We start from the raw sequence: 18,738 nt of genomic DNA on the forward strand, positions 1-18,738 counted from the left end.
GATACCAGGAGGAATTACAGGATGGCAATGGGAACAGGGACTTGGACTCCACAGGATGTGGCCAGATGCCCTGGCACTTGTACTGCAGCAAGGAGAAGGCAAGAGGATGTCACCACAGTTCAGTTCTGCACCATATCTCTATCTGAACGTGGAGCTCTCAGACAAACTACCTCTCAAGATTGGTCCTCTGCTGCCTTCCCGACCCTTGGGTAGGAAAATCCTGGGCACTGCCAGTGTAGGAGGGTCATCTGTCTATGTGTTACTTTCATTGATTAATAAAGAAACTGCCTTGGCCTTTTGATAGGCCATCCCTTAGGTGGGTGGAGTAGACAGAACAGAATGCTGGGAGAAAGAAAGCAGAGTCAGGCAGATGCCATGAAGCTCCGGCCCGAAATGGACGTAGGTTAGAATCTTCCCGGTAAGCCACCACCTCATGGTGCTACACAGATTATTAGAAATGGGTTAATCAAGAAGTGAGAATTAGCCAATAAGAGGCTGGAACTACTGGGACAGGCCGTGTTTAAATGAATACGATTTGTGTGTTGTTATTTCGGGTGTAAAGCTAGCCATGTGGGAGCCGGGCTGGACGAAAAGCAGGCCAGCTTGCCTCATCATTACACACTGCCTCCCGCCTGCAAAGCAAGGCACGAAATGCCCGTGTCTGGTTGGGAACGCCAATGCATTGAGGGCCTACTCAGTCACCTGGGCCACGTCTCCCAGCTCATAAGCTGTCCCACTCAGCCTGCCCAATCCCTGTAGCCCTCTTGACCCCTCCCCAACCTTGCACTCTGGGGCCTTGCTCAGTCCCATTTAGAAGCAAAGCTCCTGAGATCACCCCACAGGTTTCCCTTGGTCCTGCCTCTTTGAGATCCCACTGTCCTGGTGCATGAGCTAAGGAAGGTTCCTCTCGGATCCCTATCACAACTGGGGAGACTCATAGCAGAGTTACTCAATGGCAAATCATCCATGCAGGTATTCTCCCACCCTGGCTGGATCCGAATCCCACCCGAGGCTGGATCCGAATCCCACGTGGGATGACACCAAGAACCCAGATGCAGTCACCCCAGGTAAAAAACAAAACCAGAAACAATAACAACAACAACAACAAGCCAGATAGGCCCTTGTAGGGCTCTGTCCACCTGGGTAACGTCCTAAAGTCTTTTGGTGGGTGGGAAAGCCCCTGAGAGTTCTGAAACGCATCCGAGGCAGGTCTGATTCTCATGTCAGATGACACCCGGAACCCCGATTCAATCACTCCAGGTTTGAAGAAACAAGATGGGCTGCCATATGGCTGTGTCCACCACAGGGGACATCCTAAAATCTCTTGGTGGGTGGGAAAGCTCCTGCCAGTGCTGGCACACATCCAAGGCTCATGCATATCATATTGCATGACACCAAGACCCCAGATTTCATCACCCAAGGTTAAAAAAAAATCAAACAACAACAACAAAAACAGAAGGGCCCTGTAGGGCTGTGTCCACCCCGGGGGACATCCTAAAATCTCTTGGTGGGTGGAGCACTGAGTGGATTATGTGCATGAACTTTTATTGGAATAGCAGGAGGTTTCAGATGCTAATAACTCTTGTTCAAGCTTCTTGGGGCCTTTAGGTTCCCCCACCTGAAATTTCTGCCACACAGGAAACCTGCCACATGCCTAGTCAACATGCCTCTCCGGGAGCACATGGGTCACAGTGACTCTCTGGAAGGCCTGTACAGGTGCCTGGACCAACTGGTCTGAGAGTCAAGCCTAAAGTGGTGTGTGTGTGTGTGTGTGTGTGTGTGTGTGTGTGTGTGTGTGCGTATCTCTGTATCTCTGTGTGTCTGTGTCTCTGTGTGTGATGTATATGTGATATGTATGTGTGTGTCTGTGTGTCTGTATGTCTGTGTCTCTGTGTGTGATGTATATGTGACATGTATGTGTGTGTGTTCATGATTTCACGGATGACTATTGAAAAAGTGTAAGGAACAGATGCTGGCTATGGAATCTAGAAACACTATAATGACACTGCTTTCCGTGGGGGATGATGAGAACAGCACACTTTGTTTCAAAATAGTTTTCCTCTTTTGTTTTAAAACACCAGGAAGAGAAGTCATTGATGTCAGTGGTGAGGACGGTACTTCCTCTGGAACAGAAGGGCAAGAGGCCAGGTGATACGTTTTCATGTTTTCACGAAATAAATTTAGAAAAGTCTGGCTGGAGAGAGGGCTCAGTGGAAGAGTGCTTAAGGTGCAAACACAGGAGCCTGAGTTCAGGCCCTCAGCACCCACAGATAAAGCCATGCGTGGCCACGCCCAGCTTTTAAGCCCAGAAGTGAGGGCTGAGGCATGGAAGAACCTGGGGGATATTGCGGGTCCTTGCTGATTGCCAGACTAACAGAATAAACGGAGATAGTAAGTAAGTAAGTAAATGCAGCAACTAAGGCGCATGCACCACGTGGATGTACTTGGGTGCATTGAGCTTAAGGATCTCAAAGCAGCATCCTACAGTAGATCAGATGTTCAATGTGGTAAGGAATGAAAATCTCATGCCTCCAACAAAGTACGGGTCCTGTCATAGAGCCTGTCTGACAGGAATAAGGTGGCCTGTTCTTGAAATGTGAATTGTATGTAGGCTGTGTGGCACCCTCCACTTCTTCCACTCACTACAAGAATGGCCTTTTATGTACATCGAAGTAAAAAGGTAATTTCTTTGCAGGAAGAAAATACAGAATTTATTTGAAGAATTTGAAGGTACATTCTAGGAGATATCAGGAATTTGAGAAAATTGTTTCAACCAAAGAAGTGCAAGGCGAGGGAGGTATCGCTTGGCAGACAAGAGAGTGTGTTTACTGCCTTGTTCTCAAACAGTGTCAAATAGTATTTATTAGATTACCAACTCTCTACTTCACGTTAATTGCCAATATTGAGAACATGACACCTGTGGTGTGGATGCTGTTACTTACTAACAGTGGGATCTTTGAAAATTAGATGTAATTATCTGTCTTCAAGGTTTTGATTCGCACAAGTGATATGTCTGTTTCTAATATCACATTTGAAGCCAGCCAGTGGTGGCACATGCCTTTAATTCCAGCACTTGGGAGGCAGAGAGAGGCAGATCTCGGTGAATTCGAGCCCAGCCTGGTCTACAAGAGCTAGTTCCATGACAGGCACCAAAGCTACACAGAGAAATCCTGTCTCGAAAAACAATCCAAACAAAATACCACATATTACTTTACTTGTTTGTATTTTAGTCCAGCTCTCTGTCTCCTCTCTCTCTCTCTCTCTCTCTCTCTCTCTCTCTCTCTCTCTCTCTCTCTCTCTCTCTCTCTCTCTCTCTCTCCTGTGTGTTTGTGCGTATGTGCGTGTGCATTGCGTGTGTGTGAGTAGGGGTGGTGGCCAGCCTCCCTTAAATACCTGACCACTGTTTAATGTGTAAAGAATGGCACATGCAGTGGGGAGCTGAAGTAAGCACTGGGACCATTGTATGCGCAGACTGAGTCCTGCTTTAAATTTCTCTGTCAGAAGTCAGTCACACAAACAGTTAAAAAAAAAACATTACAATCTGAGAACGTTCTAGGAGCTCTGTAGAGGTTTCTGACAGAGAATCGATTCTGGAAACTTCAGGAATCAGGATAGGGAGGTAGCTGAGTGGGAGAGCACTCGCCTTCTATGCTTAAGGCTCTGGGTTCCATCCCCAGTACCACAGACTTATCGATCAGTGTGGTTCCCCCGTTAGAATATTCAGGGTGTCTACCCTGTCAAATTTGCCTAAAAGCTCCAATGGCTACAATAGTTACAGTATTTTCATCTGACTGTGCAATAATCTCTGAGCCTTTGGAGATCTTTGTAAACGGACTACTGTTGTGTTTTGCACAAAGCGGCCCAACAGTCCCTCAGAATGTGTCCTTGAACTGGAGCATAAATATGTACATTGATTGAATTTTACCTTTTAATGATGCCCCATGAGGAAATTACACAGCGATTTGAAACCCTTTCTTGCCAGTTTTGCTAAGTTCCCTTCACTGTGTTTTGTCTGTAATATATAGACACTGAAGTCCAGCTCTCCAATCTCACATCAAGGTCATAAATACTGAAATTCTTGACTGAAAGAAAGGAGGCAGATATTCTTGCCATTGACAGATTGTTTCCCTCTATTAATAGCAAGTGGTTTTCTAAGTAGAAAACTAAAGTTGACGGAACTTTACAGTAATGGTTTCAAGAATGTGTTTCTATGCAGAGCCCAATAAGAACTGTCTTCAGGGCAACAGCGAAAGATTCACAGCGATCATCACGGAGTCTTTCCAAACCTTGGAGCTGAAATTTGAGGATATTCTAAAAATCCAGGGCGAGCATAGGTACGGTTGTTGCTTCTTGGTGCTGTTATCCCAGACGCTTTGACATTTGGTTAGTAAGCACGATGGCTAGAGGTTGAGGAATAGCCGTGACCCCCACGGGCCAGAAGCTCAGTTGGATAACGTGTTTGGCTTGGCATTTGTGTATAGGGTAGACTTCTTTAGGCATGTTATAGCCTCACATCATCACCGAAGTCAGCTGCATTTCCTAGGCATGAATTACGATGACCGTTTTGACACATTGCTGTTGAGTCAGTGGAACAGGATGCATCACGTGAACGTGCTGGGCACCTGGAGCTTGAAATCCTCAAAGCATTCATCCCACAGTCAGTTGAGCCTCTGTTCGGTGCCATAGAAATGAAAATCCCATGCGTCCAAAGCCGTATAGCTATCAGGAGCAGTGTTCTCTATGCTACTGTACCGAGATTCACACTGGCACAGCGTGAGGAAGAGCAAGCGGGTAGGCCACCACAGAATTCTCTGATGGGAGCGAATGTGCATGCTATTTGGACCTGTTCTTCAGAAAGAGAGAACTAACCACAAGTTGTGTCTGTCAGACAGATGAATATTTGTGGAATGATAGTAAAACAATAGTTCTTCCTGAGCTTTCTGGCACAAAGGCGTGGGAAGGTACTTCTCTCTCAGCAGGGAGGAGCAAATGCTGTGATGTAGAATGAAATAATCCAATCAGCTTCCTTTTCCCTGTCTGCATAGTTTAGAGGCCATTTCCCCATCCTCCACCAATAGCGTTAGTGAGGGCAAGTCAGTCGTGCTTCGAATGTACTTTCTTCCTATTGGGATGGAGTATCACACTGTTCCTTGCTATATCATTCACAGGCAGAAACTTTATCAAGAATATTCTCTTCAGATGAAGACTTTGAAAAGAAAGATATCCGAGGATGCAGCTGAAGTCAAGAAACATGCAAAAAAAAAAAAAAAAAAACTCACTGTGAGTGTCAAGCAGCTTAGCTTTCAAGGAATCCATTGTGTCAGCATCAGAAGTAGCAGGGCTTCCTGCAGCAAGTCTGGAGGGAAGGGACGAGACAAGAACTTAGGGAGGCAAGCAGGGTGGTAGATGTGGTGACAAGAGACTGGCCACTGACTGTTTCCCCCTGGTTTGTTCCTTTACACGCAGAGAGATGACAAGGTCAGTGATGGTTAGCAGCCATCAAGGTGGGGGGGGGGGGGTGGGCGGGTGAGCAGGCACTGCCTGGAGAGTGCAGGAGAAGGTATGGGATTGTATCTTAAGAGGGAGCCCTTTCTGATTCACCCAAGAAGTGCAGACACCAGGAGCAGGAGGCCCACCAGAGCCTTCTGACACAGTGAAGAGGCAGGCAGAGTGAGAGCAGTCCCTGTGGCTGCGGCAGAGCAGGTGGAGGCTTAGCCTTCAGTGCTTGGAGTTCAGACCAGCCCACTCCCAGAGGTGAGGAAGGCAAGGCTTCAATTTGTGATGGCCATGGGATGACTGACTCTCCTTTAACCTGGAGATTTGAGTGAGGTTTTTATGAGTTTTGGGGCACAAATAAATGCCTGACACCGAACAGTGCCATCTTTGAGGGAATCTTCCTTCCTGGTGTAGGATGGAGCTGCCCTCCTGGAGATTCTGACGTCCAAAGGTGGGGAGGCCGAGGCTGGGATGTGGAGGGAGATGGAGGGGACCCCTACCCCCGTCCAGTCCAGTGGGCAGAAGTATGGCCCCTGCATTCTGTAATCCCACCAGTTGGAACGCAGTCATGGTTCAGTCCCTTGCTAGTCACGCTCACTGGGGAAAATAATTTACCTCTGTGTCTCAGATTGCTAGGTGTGAGAGGAGAGATACTTAAGGTCCCCATCTCACAGAATTGGTTTCAAAAGACTCTTAGATGTGCATTCTTACATTGGTCCAGGACAGTATCCGACGTAAGTCTTACAGAATCCTTGCCTGTTAAGCAGGCCAGCTTTGGACTCTACTCTTACTGGCAAGAACAAAAGGGAGTGGGTTCCTATGTAGGGAGTGAGAGACACTGGGGCCATCTCAGGGAGATTTCTATAAACACAGAGGGTTCACCAGCTATGACAGCCTCTAATGGATGGGTTTTCAAGTCTTCAGAAACTAACAGCAATGTTTTAGATACTGTTACGCGTAGGGTTAAGCCAGCCCCTTAGGAGGCGGGCTTGCCTCGGGCGAATGTTTACTTATAAATCGGGCGCATGGGGACCCGTCGCACCCCTTCTGCTTCCTGTGCTCCTCGCATACCTTGGTCCTGTAAGTTTATTTCTTCATTAAAGCTGTATATATTCTTTACAATCTGCCTGCATTTATTTATGCCGCTACATTTGTGGAGCCCAGTGAGGCTTTACGAATACCCGCTCTGAATCGGGGGCACCTGGGGGCAACCGCAGGTAGCCAGCGGCACCATCCCCTCTGGAGGTCTCTCTCTTCACGCAGATTGTACCCTCTCAGCACTGCTCCTAGAAGCAGCTGAGATTCTGAATCACAGGTTGGCAAACAGGACGGGAGACTTAGCCCCAGCTTTGGATTTGGCCTCGCACCACGAGTCTGTGCGCCCCACCCTGCCCGACAGTGGTACAAGTGCATCTGTAACAGCGTCATCAGTACACAGTGCTGCTCTGTTCCCCTCCCACCTCTGCCCAGCGCTCCTGTCACTTGATGGCAGCAGGGAGGCCCTGCAGTCCCTGCAAGCCGGCGCTGCGCCATGCGTCCCTTTGACTTGTTCACTTTGGCGGCTTTCTCTCTCTTCCCCTTCCACCCCAATTGCTCTTTCTCAGCCTGGTGTCTGCTCCAACTTTTGTTTTTGAGTCACTTATTTCAGACTTAGGCCACGTGGACTCAAGTGGACTCTTTCGCCACCACTGGCAGGAACCGGTCATTGCAGGTAAAAAAAAAATTTTCTTTTATAAATAAAATGTCTGAGAACGTTACTATTCAAGATTTTAACAGCCTTTTTGAGTGTACCATGTGGGAGATTTTACAAGAGGTATCTATCACCCCGCATCTATGGATATTTCTGGGATTCGTAGTTTTCCTTGGTACTATAAGGTTTGATAATATAAATGTGATAAAGTCTTTAAGAGACGAATCCAGGCAGAGGTTGAATGTTTAAAAACTATTGAGAACGACAACAATCTTCTCAAGAATCAGTTTGAAGTTCTCCAGGAAGAGAACAGATCTTTGTTTAACATGACTCAGTTAACTGAGCAAAATTTAGAAAAGGTACAGGCTGATGTTAAGGAGAAATTCATTACTATGGAAGAAGGTACAGCTGATTTGGATCGTAAACTTCAGCAGTCCCTTTCTGTAGGAACTGAAACATTAACTGAGAGAATCAAAACTGCTGAATGTGACAATCGAATTTTGTCTAAAGCTTATGACAGATTGGCGGCAAGATTGTCAATAAAAGAAGGCACGGTTTATGACATAAAAATTATGTCCAAAGATGAGAAGTTATCACTAATGGACAAACTTCATACTTTAGAAGCCTCAATGAAGGCTTTGGAACATAATTCTGGACAGGAGATTCAGACATTGCAGAAGGCAATGGTGAATAGAATTGAAAAGATTGAGGAATTTTTAAATTCTGATGAAGAAGAGCAAAGGGTAAAAAGGCAAATTTTAACTACATCTGTGGGTAAATCCCTCCGGGACAATTTCCACAAAGCTCTACCTACAGATCTACCTGCCTTTCCAGTAATAACAACAGAGAAGGTGATTGGTTCCAGAAACTCTAGGGTCATCAAGGAAGATACATGGGAGCCTGTCTGTATGAGTGATCTCAAAGAAATTAAACATGCTGTCATGACTTTTGGGATGAACGCCTCTTTTGTTAAAGAGAGGCTAAAATCTTGGGCCACAACAAGCAGAGCAACCCCCTCGGATTGGCTTCAGCTGAGCTCTGCGGTCCTTGAGAGTGGCCCACAATTGAAATGGAAATGTTTATTCAGTCAAGAGGCTAGACTTTTAGAACAGCAGGAAAAGTGAAGGGAATTGACATTTCCCTAAATAAAATTCTAGGTGGAAGGCTTTATTCCGACCCTCAGGAACAAGCTAATTCGGATGAAAACACACTCTCAGTGTGTACTACAGCAGCCTTCGGGGCTTGGGACAGGGTACAAGACCCAGGACTGAGAATGGAATCATTTGTCAGAGTTAAACAGGGTCAGAGAGAACCCTTTAGTGACTTTTTACAAAGACTAACTAAGGTTGTACAAATAGGGATATCTGACCCAGAAGCAAGACGTATAATGATTGAGTCTTTGGCTTATGAAAATGCAAATGTGGAATGCAAAAAGATTTTGGGGCATTTAAAGCTCAAATAAGCGCCCTTAGAAGAATGGGTCTTGCATACACTGAATGTTGGTACATTTGACTATGGCACTGAAGCATGGGTAGAAGAAGCAATTTCCAATGGTAAAAGGAGACACCAGAATACCAAATGTTTTAATTGTGGCAAAATGTGTCATTTGAAAAGGAATTGTAAACAACGATTTTCAGAAATAATAATAATGCATCTTCTAGAAATAACAGAAATAGGAGGACTCAGCCTTCAGGTTTATGTAGAAGATGTGGAAAAGGCAGACATTGGACGAATGAATGCAGGTCTACAAGAGATAGACAAGGCAACCTGATACAGACGGGAAACGTGAGAGACCGGCCTCACAGGCCCCCATGGCAAACATGGTTCAGTCATTTCCAGTTTCTACAGAGAACGTGCCTCGTCAGGACAATTAGGAAGCCCCATGCCGGCTGTTACAAACAATAATGATCAAAAAGCTGAGTTATGTGTGTTATGGCATACTTCTATAAATGATCAAAGACCTAAGCTGAGAGTGTGCGTGAATGGCATTTTTATTACTGGCCTGCTGGACAATGGTGCTGATGTAAGTATCATTACCCCAGAATCTTGGCATCCATATTGGCCTCTTTAGAATGTAAATATTCAGCTCCTGGGAATTGGAACCCTATGTCGAGAAAGGCAGAGTACGAGGTGGGTTGAATGTATAGGGACAGAGGGACAAATAGGAAAATTAAGGCCATATGTAGCCAGTATCGCAATGAATTTATGGGGTCGTGACCTATTACAACAATGGAATACTGAAATTAGCATTCCTGCTACTTCTAGAGCCTATATTTCTGAGAATAATATTAAAAGATATTACAAACGGAGAAAACCGGCCATTCAGGCTGTACAAGAACAAGCAATTGATGTCCCTTCAGAGATACCAACAGCCTTGCCTCCAAAATGGTTGACTGAGAAACCAATATGGACAAAGCAATGGCCTCTAGCTGAGGAAAAGTTAATGGCTTTAGAACAGCTGATACAGAGAGTCCAGTTTTATCCCATGCTTTTTCAGTCACAGTCCAGCTGGCCTTGGTGAGCTCCCAGTAGATCAGCTCCACTGTCTCAATGAGTGGGTGCACCCCTCGTGATCCTGACTTCTTTGCCCATGTTCTCTCTCCTTCTGCTCCTCATTGGGACCTTGGGAGCTCAGTCCAGTGCTCCAGTGTGGGTCTCTGTCTCTATCTCCATCCATCACCAGATGAAGGTTCTATGATGATATGCAAGATATTCGTCGGTATTGCTATAGGCTAGGGTCATTTCTGGTTCCCTATCCTCAGCTGCCCAAGGAACTAACTGGGGACCTCGGTTTGGGCTCCTGGGAGCCACTCTAGGTTCAAGTCTCTTGCCAACCCTAAGGTGGCTCCCTTAACTAAGAATTGTGCTTCTGTTACCACAGGGCAGGGAACCCTGACTGCTCTTTGGACTGGAGAGGGAGGGGGAGAGGAGTGGGAGGAGGGAGAGACGGATGGGAGGAGGGGGAGAAGGGTGGGAGGAGGGGGAGGGAAATGGGAGCCTGGGAGGAGGTGGAAACTTGTTTTTTTTCTTCCTTTTCTCAATAAAATATATATATATATGTATATATATATATAAAGAACAGCGGATACAAGAGCAATTAGATGCTGGACATATAGAATCTACCAGCCCTTGGAATTCTCCTGTATTTGTGGTTAAGAAAAAATCAGGTAAATGGAAAATGGTGACAGATCTCAGAGCTATCGACATGGTTATTTAACCTATGGGCCATCTGCAATCTGGAATCCCTTTGCCTTCTTTATTACCAAAAGGATGGCCTCTCATAGTTATTGATTTAAAGGATTGTTTTTTCACTATACCTTTACAAAAAGAAGATAGAGAAAAATTTGCCTTCACGGTGCATACTTACAACAATTCTCCACCTTCCAGGAGGTACCACTGGGCCGTCCTCCCCCAGGGTATTTTAAATAGCCCCTCCTTATGCCAATATTTTGTGAATCAACCATTGCAAATGATCTGCAAGAAATTTCCCAAATCGATAATATATCATTACATGGACAACATTTTGTTATCCGACTCAAACATGGATACCTTGAACAGATTGTTTGAAGAAATAAAGATACTTTTACCTAAATGGGGATTGCAAATTGCTCCTGAAAAGATTCAGAAGGGAGATTCTGTTAATTATCCAGGTTATAGAATAGGTTTGCAAAAAATTAAGGCACAAAAGGCACAAATTAGGAGAGATTGCCTACAGACTCTTAATGACTTTCAAAGACTGTTAGGAGACAATTCCAGTCTACGACCAGCTATTGGGATAGCACATGATCTAAAAATTTATTTGAACACAACCTTGGATGGTGATAAAGATTGAAACTGTCCCAGATAATTACCAGCTGAAGCAGAAAAGGAACTGACAATGATTGAGGAGAAATTACAACAGGCACATGTGGACAGAGTGAATCCAGAGCTCGATTATATTCTCTTCATATTACCATAAAAAATTTCTCCTACAGGAATTTTAATGCAGAGAGATGATATTATCTTGGAATGGTTCTTTTTACCACATAAACCAAGTAAGAAACTGAAAACTTATGTGGAAAAAGTCTCTGAGTTAATTATAAAAGGCAAGCTGAGACTTCGTCAATGAGCAGGCATAGACCCAGAAGAAATTATAGTGCCTTTCACTGCTGATGAACTAAAGAAATTATGGGAAGATAATGAACCATGGCAAAGAGCTTGTGCTAATTTTTTGGGAGACATTAATAGCAACTATCCAAAAAGCAAGAGGCTTAACTTCATAAAGAGAACTTCTTGGATCCTTCCTCGAATCGTCCGTGATGCTCCAATAACAGGAGCCTGTACATTCTATACTGATGCCAATAAATCAGGGAAGGCAGATTACAAATCAGAAGACTTAGGTAAGGTGGAACAAAGTCCTTATGATTCTGTCCAGAAGGCAGAATTATATGCCATTCTTATGGTACTAAGAGATTTTAAAGAACCTATTAATATAATAAATGATTCACAATACACAGAAAGAGTTATTTTACATATTGAAACTGCTGAATTTATACCTGATGATACAGAACTACCCTCATTGTTTATCCAGGTACAAGATTTGATCAGGAACAGGCTTTGCCCTATGGACATAACACACATCCTATCCCATATGTGTTTGCCAGGTCCTCTAGCACAAGGCAATGCAGAAATTGATCAATTATTGATTGGTAGTATGCTACAAGCCTCTGAATTTCATAAAAAACATCATGTTAATAGCAAAGGTTTGAAGAAAGCGTTTTCTATTACATGGCAACAAGCTAAGGAGATTGTAAAGAAATGCCCTACTTGCTCTTTCTATAACCAAACGCCACTGCCAGCAGGGGATAATCCGAAGGGCACCCATAGGAATGAAATCTGGCAGATGGATGTGTTCCACTTTGCAGAATTTGGCAAATGAAGTATGTTCATTGTTCATCACACCATTGACACTTATTCAGTCTTTCAGTGGGCAACTGCTTTAAGTTCAGAAAAAGCTGATTCAGTAATCACTCATTTATTAGAAGTCATGACTATCATGGGTATACCTACACAAATAAAGACAGATAATGGTCCTGCTTATGTCTCTAGGAAAATGAAACGGTTTTTTGATTATTACAATATCAAGCATGTTACAGGTATACCATACAATCCTACAGGTCAAGCAGTCATAGAAAGATCAAATTGAACTATAAAGGATATGTTGAACAAACAGAAAGGGCTGGAAAACACCCCCAGAAATAGGTTACATAATGCTTTGTTAACCTTGAATTTTCTCAGTGCTAATGAGAAGGGAACAACGGCTGCAGAAAGACATTGGATAATGGAAAAGTCTACTGAACTAAATCAACCAGTTTATTTCAAGGATGTGCTGACCTCACAATGGAAGCCAGGAGATGTGCTGCGTTGGGAAAGGGGTTTTGCCCTTATCTCAACAGGTGAGGAAAAATTGTGGATACCGTCAAAATTAATAAAGGTTCGGTTTGAAGAAGAGAAGCCACGTGGAAAAGATAAATAACAATTAATTCACAAGGATGGCGAACATGTTGATGGTAAGAAATACAGTTAGGTTGGGGGCAGGGTCCTTTTCTTATCTCCACAGGAAAATACTCATCTTCAAAGAATTTAAGGGACCCTGAATATTTAATTACTGATGGATGGAAACTAGTTACGACCCACTAAGGATCAACAGTAAAATTCTACATATTCTGTAAGTATTGATTTTTGTATTTATATATGTTTTATCGAACACTTCTTTATGAATATGTAGAGCTGGTTCTGGAGTTGTACTATGGCTCAGTCCCTCTTCAATTCCAAGCCTGTTGATAAGAGATATTTCAGAGTTTCTGTCTCAGTTCAGGAGCCATGAAATGGGACAGAATAAGAATAATTGTATACTTGATAAACTTTCTTTGCCTTTCCTCATATCTGTGTCTTTCTTTATATGTCAGTATATGTCTTTATTGTTAATGTTTAAACTTCCCATAACAAGCAACAAATTTTTCTACAGTAATATTTGAAGTTTCCAGGATGAAGATGGGGCCCCACAGCATCAACTCAATCTGGTTTTTATGACGTCATGAATATCTTTAAGCACTAATATTAGACCTGTTTTTTGGTGCCAACTGCATGAGACAATTTTGAATGGTGCACATTTTTGACAACACTCTGGCTGGACCTTCTCAAAACGCTCAGAGACTAGTTATAATTTTCTTAGGTCAAAGGTTATTTGGGGAATTTTACCATCATTTTCTTTCACAGAGTCCCCTAAGGAGAACGTCGCCCCCATGTCAGCTAGAAGCAATCTAAGAGGACGACGTCCCCCCTACCAACAGAGTTTGCCCGCAGGATTAGGGACATCTTTTAGTGGTTGATTTAGGGTTGAGGGGATGGGGAGATACTTTATGGAATTAGGGGTATTTTCAAAAAAAGGGGGGGGGGATTAACTGGTTTAATGGGATGATTGGTATTTGTGATTTACTGTTTTTAGAAAATTATATTGGTACTGTTTCTTGTACATTGTTATATTGAATATTGAATGTGAGTGTGCCTACCTCTATTTTTGTATAAGAGTATGCTTATATTGTATTGATACATCTACCATATCACAATGTACATTTCTACCTCTGATCCTATTTATGTAATAACATTGTTTACATTTGATATGTAATGACATTGTTTACAGTTGAAGATCATTGTCTTCATATATTGCACAGTTGTTTATTATTTTAGTCTTCAAGTTAGATAGGTATTGAGAATTATATGCTTGCCATATTTATTTTTAGGTTAATCAGGTATTTTAGATACATAGAGATTATATTTAGTATAGATAGTATAATCTTCAGCCTCTTCGAAGAGCTGTAGAAAATGGCCTTTAATCTAATCGAGAATTCTGTGCCAATGAGACACAATTACTCCTTGTAATGCCACTCTACTCCCGAGAGAACGTTGAGCATCAAAGACACTCCACTGGGAGCTTGTCTTCTTGGCAGAACTGGCCTTTGGGTTAAGAAAAGCCCATACCTCAACTACTGACAAAGATATAGAATATCCCTAAGTGGATGAAACAGGATTGTCTTATCCTGCCAAGACAGGGTAAGATGGTTCTAAGAAAGTTCCTTGCCTTTAATAATGGTATGTTAGCTATGTTAGGCCTTAGCCAAAGTTGGTTGACTCAACATTGCAAACGAGACTTTGGGTGTTTGCCCAGGTAGTCAGTTGTCTCTGTCATTTGTTGCACATTTCGGATATCTCTCATTTTTTAAGTAATATTAATTCCCTTCTCAGATCTTTGATGCAGTTGAAGATTATATAATTGTAGTTACTCTCTACATTATTTAGACTCCTTGAGATAGAATGTATAGCAAAACTTTTGTTCTCAATATTGTTTGTTATATTTATCATTTGTTATTATTGTTTATAGTTGTATTTGGTTTAGTTCTGTCTTATTTAGACAAAAGGGGGAGATGTAGTGTTAAGCCAGCCCCTTAGGGGGCGGGCTTGCCTCGGGCGAATGTTTACTTATAAATCGGGCGCTCGGGAATCCGTGCGCCCCTTCTGCTTCCTGTGCTCCATGGGAACCTTGGTCCTGTAAGTTTATTTCTTCATTAAAGCTGTATATATTCTTTACAATCTGCCTGCATTTATTTACGCTGCTACAGTTACATAGGAAAACGTTCCATTAAATGAATGAGATTCTCATCACTATGGTAATTTTTTAGTATTAGATAACTCGTGTGAAGTGGTCATTGTGCTTGAAAAATTACTAGTGATTTCCTTGTATATGTTTTGCATAAATATGATACAGAGTCGCGTTTTTGTAATATTTCTGAGTTTTCCTGTATTGTTCTTACATCTTTTACTGTCTGTGTCACAGAATATCTTCAAGGAGCAGCAAAAATTTATTCATCAGTTTCTGGGTATTCAGAAGAAGAGGATGGAAGAATTTAAAGATCTGTGTGAACAGTATTTGGAGGTCTGTTGTACATTCTGAAAGCAATCCACACACAGGGACATTGAATACTCTGGCGTTCCTTCCAAGCTTTGGATTATTCCTTAGGAAAGTTAGCTGTAAACATCTTCCTGTCAACAGAGGTTTCTGTCCCGCCTGGTCCCGCAGTCATTCATTCCCAAAGAAGCACACAGAGGCCTACATTTTATTTATAAACTGTTTGGCCTATTGGCTCAGTCTTCTCATTAACTCTCATATCTTACATCTCAACCCACAATTCTTGTCTGTGTTAGCCACATGGCTTGGGACCTTTTATCAGCGAGGCATTCTCATCTTGTTTCCTTTTGGACTGGGTTACAACTGAAGATTGACCCTTTTCTCTTCCTGGAATTCTCCTGTTCTCTTGGCCCTGCCTCTACTTCCTGCCTGGCTACTGGCCAGTCAGGGTTTTACTGAAACAGTGCAAGACCATGGTACCAGAGCATCTTCCAGCATTTTCCTCATGGTGTCAAGGTTCCATGTAAACCTAAGTACAAAATAAGTTTTTACTTTTAGAGTTCACATAACGGTGGGTAGAGTCCTTTGAAGGAGGAATTGCTGTCTTGGCGATTTCATCCAGAGTTGTTCGTATTGTACGGGGCATTGATGCCTTTCAGACTGTCTGTTCTTGTCTCACAGTGCATTTTCCCTTGGGTGTGTATGTGCACTGAGGCACACGCACGTGTACGTTCCTCTGGGTGTGTGTGTGAAGGTCATAAGCCAGCCGTGTGTATCTTCAGTAACTCTCCTTCGTATCTTTTTGAGACAGGATGGCTCACTGAACCTGCAACTCGCTTGCCCCTGTGGCTGGGCTGGCTGTTCACCAGGTCACAGGGGTGGCGTGCCCAAGGGAAGAGGTCTTGGGAAGTTTTATAAGCCCCCCCCCCCACAGCATTTCACACAAGCATTTAGATGTAGCATGTGCTATTTCACACACTACTGAAGGCACTGTGGGGGTGGAAACCTTGAGTTTTAATTTCATGGTGTTCAGTGGTACACGACAAGCTACTCCAGCTCCCAAAGAAATGAGTGAGTGGCAGTCAATGAGCTCATGCCTCGTGCTCTCTGTTTTCATTGGGTTTCATTCTTGATTTGTGGGGAGTGGGACCCTGGGCTCTCCCACATGCTAGGTAGGCAAAGCACCCTTCCCCTGAGCCCCCCCCCCCCACTAATGCCACAAGGTTGAACTTTCAGCAGTGGGTTGTGGAGTGGTAACGCCTGTGTTTCTTTGGTGGGTGATGGATCTCCATGTCGCACATGCTGTATGCTTGTTTTGGAATAATGAAACCATGTCTTTTCACCACATCTAGTCCCTTTTAAATATTGCTGTTCGCATTTGTAAACAAAATGACCAGGGCTGATTTCTGCCCATGTCTCTTTCACTTTAGAAACTTGTAATACTGAGGGATTCTCGGGGAGATTCCCTCATTGAAGAGCTGAGACGTCTAATAGCCACCTTGAAAATAAAACTTCTGATGCTGAATGTAAGTACTGAGCCTTTCAGGGCAAACTGAGGCTTGATGAGCACTGTTTATTATGTCCGTTTAATATGTCCTTGTGCTTCACAGTGCCAGAAAGAGAATGCTGCTGGTCAACTGTCTCTCCTGGATCTGTTATTCTCATAATACTCTGAAGAAATGAAAGTCGATACAAGGGGAGCGATTCTCTCATGGAAATTCTCTGAGAGAAGCTGCTTGTGGTTTGCGGCTTCAGTGACTACGTCTTCTTGTGTTCTCCTGTTCCTAAAGATACCCCTTTCTGCTAAAACCCAAGTAAACCGAAGGATTTGTGTGACAGCAGTCCAGAAATGTCTATAGCATCCTCCAGCCCACGGGTCGTAATGGCAAGTTTTTCTTGGTAGCGTCGTAATTAATGGTTAGCAGTGCATTGGTGTCGATACAGTGGGGTCTTGTACCTCAGTATAACTTGACCAAATTAGAAGGCACAAGAGTGGTCCATCCTCGTCATCTTCAGAGAAATAGTTAAAGGAGGCACACTCTTGCCATTGCATACTGCTGTTACATTTGTTCAGTCATGGAGCCTATGGGAATGACGATAACCCTGCAAAGAGAATGCGTCCTGTAGACTTGAAAAGACTGTGCCCCAGAAGTAGTGAAATTGGTAGAATTCATTAAAACTCCTGAAGAAAAAAAGATGTAAGTATTGTGACGAGTATGTGAAAATGTCACTTCCCGACAAAATTTATAAGGTCTTTCAATGCAATGTGGTCTGCTACCTGATGTCAACTGCCTGTCACATTAAGAGTTGATCCTTAGTATGCCTAAGCTCACTTCCTCGTGGTTTATGTATTTCCTCCTTTGTATGGATAGCGGTAACTGAGAATGTTTTGTGTTTCAAAATTATTGTTCACGTAGTATGTGAACATCAGTGATAGACAAGGTCTTCTGTACACTTAAGACTCTTATCCTGTGGTTTCCTTCATACACACACACACACACACACACACACACACACACACACATATATATATATATATATATATATACATATTCCATGGGAAATCATTACTTGGAAACATTTGGTTTCATAAATATGGAATTGTTTCAGACTTGCTGGTATGAGTCATGTAATTGCGCTCCCTTCCCAACGTTTCATGCCTTTTTAAACAAAAATGGTCCTATGCTAACTCACGTTTCTGCATGGGGCCTCTCCTCGTCCTGACCACTTGTCTCATTGTGTCCTGTGGTGCAGAAGCATTAAAAACAAGTGTGCGTTCGGCATCTCTCATTTTCTACAAGCAGAATTCATTTCTCCACAGTCAATGAGAGAACTTCCCCTCTGGCCAGAATCATGGTACTTCCTAAACTGTGAATTATCTAGGGGAACTTCCCCCTTTGTTCAAAATATCTGTGATTGTATGGACCTTCAGTAATGCTTCCAGCACTGAATATCTCCTACTTGAGATATTCTATCAGTAGTAGATGAAAAATCTATTACCCTATCATTGAATCTTGTATTATTCTAGTGTGTACTCCTGTGTGTATGAGAGAAAGAGAGAGACAGAGAAACAGAAAGAGACAGAGAGGGATGGAGAGGGAGAGAGAGAGAATATTTTGGTATGTGGTACATGTGTAAATGTGTTCCTATGTGTAGCACATGTGTGTGTGAATACACGTGTATGGTGTATGCAGGTTTATGCATAAATCTTTTAGTATGCAGTACATGTGTAAATGTGTTCATATGTGTAGGCACACCTGTGTGTGAGTGCATGTGTGCATCTCTGCGTGTTTGCAGATGTGTGTAAATCATTTGGTATGTGCTTCATATATATGTGTTCTATGTGTAGACACACTTGCTTTTGAATGCATGTGTCCACCTCTGTGTATGTTTGCAAGTGTAAATCTTTTGATATGTGGTTCATATATATGTGTTCATATGTGTAGCACACATGTGTGGATATGTGTGTGTGAGAGTGTGCAGATCTTTTGGTATGTGGTACGTATGTTTATGTGATCATATGTGTAAGTGGAGACTTCATGTTCATTTCCTGGCCAATCAGACCCAAATATTCACAACAAAAACTTTATTAATTACAACACAGTTT

The 18,738-nt window shown here is 43.0% G+C and overlaps 1 protein-coding gene across 1 annotated transcript; it reads left to right on the top strand.

The window, feature by feature from the left end:
* The first annotated feature begins 55 nt into the window (after positions 1-55).
* Positions 56-16,798, top strand: LOC121441062 (X-linked lymphocyte-regulated protein 3C-like). The gene is made up of 6 exons (XM_041642195.1): positions 56-209; positions 4,217-4,334; positions 5,169-5,286; positions 15,060-15,158; positions 16,562-16,657; positions 16,742-16,798. The coding sequence occupies exons 1-6, from the start codon at positions 56-58 to the stop codon at positions 16,796-16,798; spliced, it is 642 nt and encodes a 213-aa protein (XP_041498129.1).
* The last annotated feature ends 1,940 nt before the right edge of the window (positions 16,799-18,738 follow it).

This window comes from Microtus oregoni, unplaced genomic scaffold, assembly GCF_018167655.1.
Source record: "Microtus oregoni isolate MIOR12 unplaced genomic scaffold, Mior012 000073F_001, whole genome shotgun sequence".
NCBI lineage: Eukaryota > Metazoa > Chordata > Mammalia > Rodentia > Cricetidae > Microtus > Microtus oregoni.